Genomic DNA, 12963 nt, shown 5'->3' on the forward strand with positions numbered 1-12963 from the left:
CATGTTATTATTAATCTGGAATTTAATTAGCTTCAGAGACTGAAAAAATATTTTCTGTTAAACATGCTAATGTTTATGGCCTTTATAAGACATTAAATGAAAACTATTGACAGCAACTCCTATAGTCCTTTCTATTTCTGGCACATTAAGAATTATTTATCCCTCAGATTCAGTCAATAAGCAGAACAGAGATGGCATCTAACATCTTTGAACTTTTTCACTTTTTCAAGGACTCAAAGGTTACATAATTGATTAACATCTGCACTCTGAATATGATTCAGCCTTAAAGATAAGCCTGCCAATAGTTTATTGCAAATATCTGTTCAGTACAAAGTACTGAATATACATTTTCCTGCTGGGAGCAAGGGTGGGATATAAATCAAATAAGAAAGAAAGAAAGGGGGCCTTGTGAACCTATTTGTCAGAGATACTATATCTTTCCATTTGGAGATTTGAGGAAGAATTTTTTTAGTTGATATCATAAGCAGATTGCTTTACTGAAAAATTATGACTTTTATTAAGCTGCTGCAGCCTGTCAACCATGCTGTACAGCCCAGTTGTGTGCTTCTCAACACTACATATAATTTTATGCACCTCTATTATATTTCCGCCTTACTTGCTTTTTTTTTTCAAAAATAAAAAGCCCAAAACATTGTAACCTTTCTTCATAGAGGAATTTCTCGTATTGCTTTATGATATTGGCATCTTTATTTTCAGTCCCTTTCCTAATGAAAGGGCTGGTTCAGCTATATATAACTCTGAACATCTGTGCAAGATGAAAATGTGGTTTTCTAATGAGAAGCTGATTCTCATATTTTTTAGAATATTTCAGCCTTGGTAGTCTGCCTTGCGTGAAGACACAGTGACGTGAATCACAAACATTTTAGTTGTATCTTAGATCAGAATAATACACTAATTGTTAAAATCAAGGTTATTTACTAAAGAGATTAGCAGTGTGGAACCTCCATCTTGTGGACCTAATTAGGCCCCCAAGGCCACTTTCCCAAACAGTGCACACTTGCCCCTCACCTGACATCATATGTTATGTGAGGTATGGAACAGGTAAGGCTACAAGAGTATAATTGGGAGCTTAAAGCGGGCATTGACAGAGAGCTCCTTTGAAGTTGAAGGAATCCTATTGTTTATGGAAGGTGGTTGGGTCTAGGAGAGGCTTCTGTGAATATAAGTGGGGAACAAGTTTTGCCAATTCACCCTGCAGCCACCATGCCACCTCCCATGCTGTCCCCATGGTCCCCCTGAGAAGATTTTGAGAGGGGAATGGGGCTGCTGGGGGGAGAGAGCAATGATCCAAAAGCACATCATTCTGGGAGTAGAATACTGAATCCAACCCATTAGTAGTTGTTACTTTTGCTGTTGAGCTTGGGATTTTTTAGATACGCTGATTGCATTTTTGGTTTTGGCAAAATGCATCAAAACTGTTGTTTGAAGAGCTCCTTTTGTCAACATTCTGTTTGTGGTTTGGTCTTCTTATGAAAAAAAGGTAATTGTTTTTTATTGTCTTAGGCACTTGAATTTGCTAGAATTTCCTATACTATCATAACTCACAAATCCTGAGTTATGACATTTTTTAAAAATTACATTTTTATTTACTTAAAAAAATTAATATATGAACCTTGTGAGTAGAGATGTAAAATTTCTAGAAATTTTGAAGCCATGGGAAAAAACTGGGGTTTTTTCCATTTTTTTCCAGAAAAAAACAGAAATTTTCAGAAAAATTGAAAAAATGAAAGATTAGCACTTTTTACAGATTGAAAGTCATTTTGTTACTTCAGGAACATAAAATGTAATTATGTACAAGTTAATTTGGCATAATATTATCACATTTTGTATAATTACATTTTATTCAAACAATTACATTAGGGCCCCACTTTACGGCATTCCACATTACAGCGTTCCGCTGATGCGGCGGCTTTCAAGCAGGGGAAATTCCCCGTTTTAAAGCTGATTTTGCGACATTTTGCAACGTTTTCGGGTCATTTCTTCACGACGCGGCCCATTATAGTCTATGGGGCCCCGCTTTACGGCGATTTCGGCTTTACAGCAGGGGCCTGGTCCCTAACCCACCGTATTAGCGGGGCCCTACTGTATTACAAATTGAATTTACTTTTTTAAATTTTTACCTTTTTTTTTGTAACAAATGGATCTACAAGCTCCTGAACTGTAAGGAACACCTAAACTGTAAGGAACCTCTTTCATTTTGCAAGTTTATGAGGAGCAGGCAAAAAAACAATTTAAAAAAGCAGAAGAAACCATCAACATTAATAACAAAGAAAATTATTTATATCTCCACTAGTCCTCCACAGTGTCAAACAGACATAAAGCATCCATTCCCATAAAAAGAACTGAGAAAAAGGGAGGGACCAAGATTCAATGAAACATTTTATTCATCATGCTACATAAAACATTCCATAATCCATTTTTCTTTGTTTTTTTTCACTTTTTCCAATTTTTTCAGAGAAAAAAAAAGGCTTCAAAAAAATGGGAAAAAATTGTATTTTTTCAGTTTTTTTTTTCCAGGCGTTCACATCTCTACTTGTGAGTGTGGATCAAAATAACATAAAGATTTCATGATTCTGGCTGTTTTTTCAAAGCCAATGAATCGTGAAGTCTGCGAGCTTCATTCAGGTGGTCCATGGCACATCCACATTGAATACACATTATGATTTTAATTGTATTTCATTGCTTCTTTTATTTCTTATATTTTATAACTATTTGACTTCTATGGAATACTAATTGTGATACAATAAAATACAATATTATTTTAAAATACAATAGTCATACAGTTTTTAGCATGTGTTTTAAATTGTTTTAAATTGTGTATCAAATTGTTTTTAAAAGATGTGTTTTTAAATTTGTATATTTGTTTTTAATGTTTTTAGTTATTGTAAACCGCCCAGAGAGCTTTGGCTATGGGGCGGTATATAAATACAATAAATAAATATAAGAAATTAAAGAAGCAATAAAATACAGCTAAAAATCATATAGCATCTAGCATACCACTTTACAATTGATACAACAGGCAGAAAAGTCATTAAGTGGTTCACTAGGACCATCAGCAATTTTCAAGTGGTCCACAGGAAAAAAATCTGGGAACCCATGATGTAGATATAATTATATAGTTGTGGAATTCAGAAGTTATAGAAATAGGTAACATCACTGAATCAAAGTTTGGACTAACTATTGTGAGTATAGATTTGAGTATAGATTTTAGTCCTAGAGGAAGTTGTATAGAGCAGATGCTCTATTAATCCCGCTGGTGTGTTCTACAATTATTGTCCTCTCTGTTTCCTAGATGTTCAAGGAGGATTTTTCTTATGGCTTTAAAAATCACATCCTTTGTAGCTCATTCTGCTTCCCAAGTTTTTATAATAGTTTGCATGAGGCTAACGTCACATGTTTAGATAAAAGGGGCACTCTACGCTATGCAATTGCTGCATATATCTATTATGCCCTATTGTACCTATACATCAAAGAGTTTTTAACACAGGCTATGCAAACAATGTCCTAAAAATATTAATGTAACTCTTCATAATATAACTTCTGTCGACTACATACTGTGTAATGTGGCTCCCAGCTGTGTGCAACTATGTATATTCCATTATTAGAGCATGCTGTGATGCTACATTCCTAAACTTCAGTACATTATAATTAATATGAAATGTTTATACAGAATGTAAATATTTAGTGTATGTACTGAGGAACATTTGCAAAGGAGATTAATTGATGTGATTAACAGCTAATGTCTAAGATCTGAAATACACCAGGTGTTCTTGTCACCTATTTTGGTGTTGGCAGGTGGAAGTGTGGTTTAATTCCAAGTGTTTTAATGTTGCTTTTATAACAGCGGTCGGACTGGAAATATCAGAGTGCAGTCCCTAAAGATTGGCTTGATGTCTCTTTCTAAGGGCCTTCTTGAAGAGAAGTATAGATGTGAGTATTATGAGGAGTTCCCCATTTTCATATATATATATTCCAGGGAAAATCAGTGACCATTTAATTACAGAAACATGAATGGAGGATGAACTTCAGACAGACAGCACAAAAGTTATCAGTTACTTCACATTTGGGCAGAGGGGCTAGAACCATTGATTGCTCTGCAAAGTTTAGAATGACTAGCTCTTTGTTATGATAAACAGCACGTGCATGTATTTAATTTATGGAAGCAGCAAGCAGTAAGGAGTGAACCAGGGTTGACTGGAGCAGGTGCAGTTGTCTGATAACACCACAGCAAAAAAGATATGCCAGTATGCTTCTACTATGTTAAATCTGGTGACTTTACAGTCTCCTTTTGTGTTAATGTTTGAACTTGGGGAATATTTTAGCTTCAATTTCAACCAAGCCAGCATTCAGATAAAATGTCCATTGAAAATGTGGGCCATCAGTGTTAAAGTCAAAGTGGATTAGATATTGAATCAACTGCTTAGGCAATTAGTTTAGATCTTATTTTAATGTAGTAATGGGAGAACCTGTTGCCCTCCAGATGTTGTTGGATTCCACTTCACATTATCTCTGACCATTGGTCAAGCTGGTCAGAGTTGATGGGATTTGGAGTCTAACAACATATGGAGGACCACAGGTTCTCCTACCACTGCTTTAATATGCAATGGTTCTCCCACCCCTACATGCACACATGCAAATGTTCTTAATTGCCAGTTGTATTGCTTTCTTCCATTGTAATTGTCCAGAACCATACTGTGTGAAAAGAAATAATGTCTTAACCATCCCCCAGTACATAACAGGGTCAAAACCTTAAACCACCTTTCTTCCCATGGAGGCCAAGGACTGACAGTAGTTTTCACATACATTTCAACTGTGTATAATTCCTCTTGCAGTAGAATTCTTGAAGATGACTTCTCAAGTGAAAGTATGAAACTAATGGAAAACTCTACTGAAATCAAGTAGCAGTTATCAGAGAATAGCAGAAGACATGTCTGAGTGGCTTTCCAAGAGCATAAGCTTGTACCTCTGTAGTCCTTTTTACAAACTAGGTTTTTATGTTCATAGTGGGATTAGCCTTTTAAATTGTGGAGATAACATATTGTTTAGGAATTATTCTAAGGATGCACATGCATTGTGTTTAATTAATGCAGATATTTAATTAATACTATTGTATTAATACAGATGCTATGGATCTGTGAGATCCATAGTACTGAACAAAAACTAATCAAAATATTATTGTAAACTTATTTAATTGTTGATTGTATCCAAAATGTTTTTTTCTTTGCTAATAAATTCTCAACGACTCTGGCTTACTTCAGGTTGCTTAACAAAAATCAGTCCTCACAAGCCCAGTTTATATGTCCCTGTCTTCTGAGTATCGTGCATCAATATTTTCTGTTACTGTAGTGCTTTTATATAGTAAAGCCTTTTAAAAAGTGCTTCTTTCCAAGGGTTCACAAATTTTAACGTGACCTGGCAGGCAGACAAAATTTGCGGTTGCCATTTATCTTGTTTTGGCCCCTTATGGGAGAAGGGTGAAATCTTGTCACATAGATCATCCTGGTTAAATTTGTTTTAATATGGTATGCAGGAGACAATGTGGGCTCAGGGACAAAACAAATCTGAAACTATTCTAGCTGACAGTGTTTAGGGTGTAGTGTTATGATGGGAAGGTAAGAGATGATGAGACAAATCAAAGTGTTAAACTAGTTATATCAGTGTTTTGAGCCACGTATGTCCATTATGATAGGCGGTAAATGATAGGCGGTATAGAGCTGGGGTAGACGTTCATGAGTTCAGGACCATTAGAATTACTCTGAAAACAAGATGTATGTTGGGCATGTGCAGAAATGAAAATTGCTAATATAAAAAGTAAACAGAAGCCCTCTCTTTTTTTGCATACATACCAGATCTCTTTAAGGAAGTGGCAGGGCCTACGGAAATGTGTGACCAGAGGCAGCTTGGCTTATTGCTTCATGATGCTATCCAAATCCCACGGCAGCTTGGTGAAGTAGCTGCTTTTGGAGGCAGTAATATTGAACCCAGTGTCCGCAGCTGTTTCCAGCAGGTAATATACTTCAGCTCTTTTTAAACTTCTAGCTGCTTTAAATATGTCTCTTGATCTATTCAGAATCTTTTGTTTAGGCCAGTTCTAGCATTTACCACCTCTTTTAAAGAAATAAATTAAAGTTTGTATTAGGCATATAATACTGCATACTACTACTTAAGCTTCATGCAATAATTGTAATTGTTAAAAGCATTTTTCTATAAAGCGGGGTAAAATGGCTTTTCACTCTGACCCATATAGATCACGAATTATGCTTGCTTTTTTTAAAAAAATGTTCAGAAAAGGCCATCCAGGTGCTTCTTGTTCCTGGGGAAGCTCCACTGTTCACATGAAGCCTCCACATAAGCAACTCGCAAATGGTTCCTCCACATTTATGTTTTCATGCAAAAGAGATCTTTTGCATCTTATCTGGTGTATGGTAGTCAGTTCCTGCTTCTCTCTGACTGCACACTGGCCACATTCACACCATACATTTATTCCATTTTTATTCCACTTTAAACAATCCCGTTCCATGCCCGGTACTTGCCGGGCAAAGGGGCGAGTTTGCGGCCGCAGCCGAAGCCCAGGCCGCCATCAGGGGTGTGTGTGTGTGCACGTGTTGCGCTGTCGCGACACACAGAAAGGAGGCGGGGCAGCTGAAGGCCATTATTTCGGCAATAGGCCGCAATCATGACTTCCCCCCAAAAATCCTGGCAAGAGTTGATAGGAGACCCCTGTTCTCCCTCAGAGAGCCACAGTTCACAGAATGGTTTAACAGTCAGTCCCTCTTCCCAGAGAACTTAGGGAATTGTAGCTTTATGAGGGGAATAGGGGGTCTCCTAACTACTCACAGCACTGTTCACAAACCACACTTCCCAGGATTCTTTGGGGGAAGCCATGACTGTTTAAAGTGAAATAATAGTGGAATAAATGCATGGGGTGAATGAGATCAGTGTCACAAGCCTGCAGCACTGTGGTAGTTAAAGACGCTTGTACCCAGTGTGCCAGATCAGCAGCTGAAAGGATTATAATGTTTGTCATTTTTACTTAATGTTGGTGGCAGTAGTGTTTTCATGACTTCTATATTAGTTACAGTATTGTTGCCTTGTGCAGCCTCATTTGAGAAAGATCAAGCTTCTTTTTTGTTTAAGGGGAGATACAAATGTTTAAAAATGGACATTCAAATTTCTGTTTTGGTTTTCATTTATTAGAATAATAATAAGCCAGAAATTGGTGTAAAGCAGTTCATAGATTGGATGCATCTCGAGCCGCAATCGATGGTATGGCTGCCTGTTCTACACAGAGTGGCAGCTGCAGAGACAGCAAAGCATCAGGCAAAGTGCAACATCTGCAAAGAATGCCCAATTGTTGGCTTCAGGTAAGCAGAATAAAGTACCATGCCTACTGTAGACTGACTGAGTTATGCAATGTAACCTCATTTCAGATGCCTTGCTAATTTCAGATGCAAATGGGATGGGGAAAGTTAAACCCTCCCCCTCTGCCTCTTGTGGTCTGGCTGCCACTCCTTCCCCAGTATGGGAGGCAAAAGTGTCTACAGGCATACCACGCTTAATGTCGCTTCACTTAATGTCGCCTCGCTATAACGTACATGCTCCATATGCCACCATACCCCGCTTAACGTATACGCGCTTCGCAGTTACGGACACTTAATGGCATGACGCCACAGCCATCTAGTGGCGATTGCAGTGCAGTACATGCATAGATAATTGCTTCACTTTAAGTACATTTTCACTTTACATACACACTCCGGTCCCATTGCGTATGTTAAAGCGGGGTATGCCTGTATAATCTAGTCAGAATTTAGAGCTACTTCACCTTGTACCTCTAGAGTTCCCCAGATTTTTTTTCTTGTTTAGTACAGTGGAGTCCATGCTTTACAGTAAATGACAGTAGCACAATTTGGGATGTTGTTAGATTTAACTGACAGATCCATAAGCTTTCTTCTTTAAGGACCAAAAGAAACAGAATTGAAGAGCAAGGAAGTGGCCCCCTCTTTTATAAAGTAACTGAAAAAGCATGTGGTTTGACAGTGTTTTTTGGGAAATGAATTGCTATAGTCTCCCTACAGTACAAGTGAGCAATTCAGCCCGTGGGTCATATGTGGCCCTCATAGGAGGGATGTGGTGTGGTCTTTCCATGTATCCACTTTGCTACTGCTGCCAATGTTATTTATTTATTTATTTATTTTGGTGTCAAATCAGCAGCCACTACAGTATGTGCTGCCGAAACAGTGGCCAACATAAAAAATACTGCCAACAGTTATGAAGATAGCTCTCTCTAATTGAGCCAGTTGGGTCCACGTTGTGTCTGCCCTGTCCACCGACGCTGCAGCGGAATTGCTGCACTGCTTCTTCTTTTCTGGACACAGCATAACCGGCAGTGTGTTTATTTGGCACACACTATGGTTGGAGAGCATCATAGCTGAAACTCTCTGCTTTATATTGAACTACTTTATGCTCTAAAGTAGATCCATTTGAAAGTCTACTGCTTTCAATGGGCCTACTGTCCAGATGACTAACATTGGATATCACTCATGTTTTTTATTTCTTTATTTGGTATCATCGGTTTGAAATGCTGTGAACTTATTTGAATATTGTTCACAGAAAGGTGGCTGAAGAGCTGATACATTTTAAAGTAGATAAATATTCCTGCAGTAATATAGCATATGTATTTCCTAGCATCTAGAAGGTATAGCTAAAAAAGATTCTTCACATTTATCAGTATTATTAGCAGGAGATCAGTATGCTGTAATCTAGTTGAAGGGGCTGTTAATGTAGAGCAGCTTTTTCAGCCAGAGGGCCGCATCCCCTTTTGTGCAACCTTCTGAGGGCCACATGCCAATGACAGGCCCATGGGTAAAACCAGACAGGGCAATGAATGTACGTTTTATCTTTGTGCAATAGACTAGCTTCTATGTGCCGTCACATACCCCTCTCTATCCTTCAACCAGACAAGCACAAGGCATTGTCTGAGTTCAAGGACACAATCCAACCATACAAAAACACTTGGGATGTGAAATTAAGCCAGTGAGGGGTGTGGCCTGGAGAAGGTTCTGAGGGCCAGATACAGAGGCCCGGGGGGCCACAATAATCTCCCAGGCCTGCGTTCCCCCACCCCTGATGCAGAGGAAGGCATGAACACAGGATTACTATGCAAAAAAGTGAGAATATGTTCTACTTTGCCCGCTTGCATTAGCTGCCTGTATGTTTCCAAGCTTGATTCAAAGTGCTGGTTTTAACCTATAAAGCCTTACACGGCTTGGGACCACAATACCTGATGGAACGCCTCTCCCAATACGAACCCACCCATACACTACGGTCAAGATCAAAGGCCCTCCTCTGGGTGCCTACTCCAAGGGAAGCTGGGAGGCTGGCAACAAGGGAGAGGGCCTTCTCAGTGGTGGCCCTCAAATTATGGAATGATCTCCCTGACGAGATGTGCCTGGTACCAACACTGTTATCTTTTCGGCGCCAGGTCAAGACTTTCCTCTTCTCCCAGGCATTTCAGCATGTGTTTTTAAATTATTTTTTTAAAAAGTTTTTTAATTTTGTATATTTGTATATTTGTTTTTAATGTTTTTAATTGTTGTAAACCACCCAGAGCTTCAGCTATGGGGCGGTATACAAATGTAGTAGTAGTAGTAGTAGTAGTAGTAGTAGTAGTAGTAGTAGTAACAACAACAACAACAACAACAAACAACAACAAATACTTTTACATCATTTGTATATTAAGATTTTATCTTAGTGAAGTGAACAATTCACTTGACAATGCACTTGCATTAAAGTGTTAACATGCTAAAATGTTTATACATTTTATTGTTATGATTGATATCTGTACATGTGATGGAATATTGATTTTGCCCAGGCAGTAGTATGTGTGCAAGGGAAGACTGATGATATTCTTGGTCATGCTAAAAACAGGCCCATCAGAGAGTGTAAATTGTCTTCAAATGGGCCTGTTTTGTACAGGGTGCAGCATCCAGGGAAGTAAAAAAGATAATGGTGGCCCAGAAAGTGGCCATATTGAAAAAAGTGATGGCCAAGGAGAAGGGATGGTCAAGGTGTATACAGTGTCAAAACTTTACTGAAGATGCCTCTGGGCTATGGGCATTTTGTGGGAGGGATTCAAGCACAGACTGGACATTTAACTTTGCACCATTACAGTGGATGAAACGGCTCTGTCACCCTAGTGCAACATATCCCCTTTAAAAAAAACCCTGACTTTTTGCAGTTAGGAAAGTGACGGGGAAATGCATTGAAAGTGGGAGACTAAAGGGAAGATGTATAAGTGCCCCACAAGCAAATAAGGAAGAATGCAGAATGAATGGTCATTGTATAACTGCCTGCAAACAAATCAGATTAAATACTCAATAAAGGCCACATGTAATTTAACTACATAAGCTTTCTGCAATAAAATCAGGATAAATACTTAAAAAATAGGTTGTGTGGTGGAGTTGTCAGTATCCACCTATCACTGATCCTGCTGCAAAATCAGATATTATGAAACTATTTAATTCTGCCTTGTTCTGCCAACCAATAAATAAATAAACACGAGCCATACGAAACAGCAATTCCACTTAGATTCCTATATAAATGTTTATCTGGTTTTGATCTAGATCAGTACCTGGTTTCTAAGGGTCAAACTACGCATGACACCATGCATGCAATTAGTGATTGCATGAGTGTTTTTTAAACAGTTAATAGCAGGATCATTGGGGGGGTTGTTGGCTTAAACCTCCGCCCCAACTGGGGTCCCATTCCCAGATATGGCTCCTTATACTTGCTATTTATGCCAGAGAAAAATCAATGATCCTAACTCTGGTCAGTTCCAAGTATTGGGGGTATTTTAATAGTGCAGGAATAAAAAAATCTTAACTTGCCTTTTTTGAGATCCAGAAAAAAATGATTTTTGTTCTATTAGGCTTTAAAAGAAGTATTGGGGATTCATTCTGCTGCTATAGGGCTTTTAATTGTAAAATTGGCTTTTATTTCATTCATAGCATGGCTATGCTCCCAGGCATTTTAATGTTTTAATGTTTATGTTTTAGCTTAAATTTTGCTGATACTTGTTATTGATTTTATTGTAACATTGTATTTTAACTCTGTTGTACACCACCCAGAGAGCTATTAGCTATGGGCGGTTTATAAATGAAATGAAATAAAATAATAAATAAAATAAATTTTATTTCTTTTAATGGATTACACTTTGTCTTTAATGTTATGAACTGGTTTGCAAATTAGATAATTGAAAAACAGTATAAAAACATGTTTGATAAATAAATAGAATGTATATGCCGGGTCCAATAAACAAACTGATTCCTTCTGTCTGCAGAAGACTTCTGATCCAGCAGAGGAGTCCCACTAATTTAATTGGGGGGAGGGCAATTTCCTTCAGTTCCTCCTCCAGCCTCCAACACCTCCCACCAATCTACTCAGTGTTGCAGGGGGGACGGGAAATCAGGAAAAATCACTTCCCTACCTTTCCACCAGCAGGAGTGTCCTGAATGGAAAGCAAACTCTGGATCCAGTTCATTCTGTTTACTCCCATTCATTTTGGTTCCTTGACATATCAGGATATCAGTGCTTCTAACATCACATTGAAAAGTAATTACAGTAGTGTGATAGGCAAATATAAACATAATGAGACAAAGGTGAAGGATGTGGAGTCAGTCAGTAAAATTGTGTTTTATATCAGAGCCTATAGTTTGGCCTCACATTTTCTAGACTTCCTTAAAAAGAAGGCCCTTAATTATTTTTCCATTATACTCACAGATATCGGAGCCTGAAACATTTCAACTATGATGTCTGCCAAAACTGTTTCTTTTCTGGTCGTACAGCAAAGGGTCATAAATTACATCACCCAATGGTGGAGTACTGTATACCGGTGAGTACACATTTACTGACTCTTTCTAATAGATCATTCTTAGATTATTCCATACTACCCTTCTCTCCCATTCTTTTGGAACATATTTATTTATTTAAGCAGTGTACCTATTTTTTTTAATCCTTTTTGGAACCAAGTTTCTTTTAGAATATAACAAAATGACATTACCAGTCCAATAATTAAAATTATATATATATATATGTGTGTGTGTGTGTATATATATGTATAAATATATATATATATGTATGTATATGTATTCAGTCTGATAATTTGACCAAAGTAACTACTGTTTTCTTGAATTCAATCTTAAAATGTTGAAGACAACTGATATATTTATGGGTTTCAATTCAGTAATGGAAAGAGATGCTATGGTTTTAAATACCTACGTTGCAGTTCAGAGGCTTCTTTTAGGTTTCTCCCTGAGGCTTGTACATGATCATTAGAATCTTGGCTCTTTTTGTTTTTAATTTGAAAAGCAATTACCATGCCACATTGGAAATTCTTTGGATCCAATCTATACTGCATTGGTTTTGTTGTGGAAAAGATTCTGAGTGAGACTCTTAGACTCTTGGCATCTGACTCGGTGACCAAAACTAACTCTTGCAGGTTTGTATGTGTGCAATGAATTCCCAGGGAATGAAACGTAAAATCTTTTAGGTTTTATCCAGTTGTGCCCCTCCACTGATGGAAGGTTTTTATACCCAGCAAAAGTGTCTGTTTGTGAAAAGTGGGGCGGGAGATAATTTTTTTTGCTGAGTCCTTCTTTCCTCTGCATCACCCTATGGCATCCCAGATATGCTTCAGAAAGTTGAAGGACACCTTAGAACAGTGTGCTAAGTGCTGTGCTGGACTGCAGGAGAAAAGGAGAATTTGCAAAAATCACCTGTGTTCACCTTTTGGTACACGGCAGTCTCCACTGGATCAAAGAGCATTTCATTGGTGCAAGATTGCAACTGGATACAATATATCCTGTTGTTTGTCCACCATAGAGCAATAACACAACATGATGCTGACCAATCATTGACTAAACATTGAGGACATTGAACTTGTCA

At 37.9% G+C, this 12963-nt stretch overlaps 1 protein-coding gene across 3 annotated transcripts in view; it reads left to right on the top strand.

The window, feature by feature from the left end:
* UTRN (utrophin) overlaps positions 1-12963 on the top strand; it is a 521915-nt gene that overhangs the window by 444617 nt on the left and 64335 nt on the right. For all 3 annotated transcript variants that reach the window (XM_061624044.1, XM_061624041.1, XM_061624043.1), the window contains exons 63-66: positions 3866-3951; positions 5871-6028; positions 7219-7385; positions 11800-11911. In XM_061624044.1, coding sequence (XP_061480028.1) covers positions 3866-3951; positions 5871-6028; positions 7219-7385; positions 11800-11911 — 523 coding nt within the window. The remainder of the gene's footprint in view (positions 1-3865; positions 3952-5870; positions 6029-7218; positions 7386-11799; positions 11912-12963) is intronic.

This window comes from Rhineura floridana, chromosome 4 (assembly GCF_030035675.1).
Source record: "Rhineura floridana isolate rRhiFlo1 chromosome 4, rRhiFlo1.hap2, whole genome shotgun sequence".
NCBI classification, from domain to species: domain Eukaryota; kingdom Metazoa; phylum Chordata; class Lepidosauria; order Squamata; family Rhineuridae; genus Rhineura; species Rhineura floridana.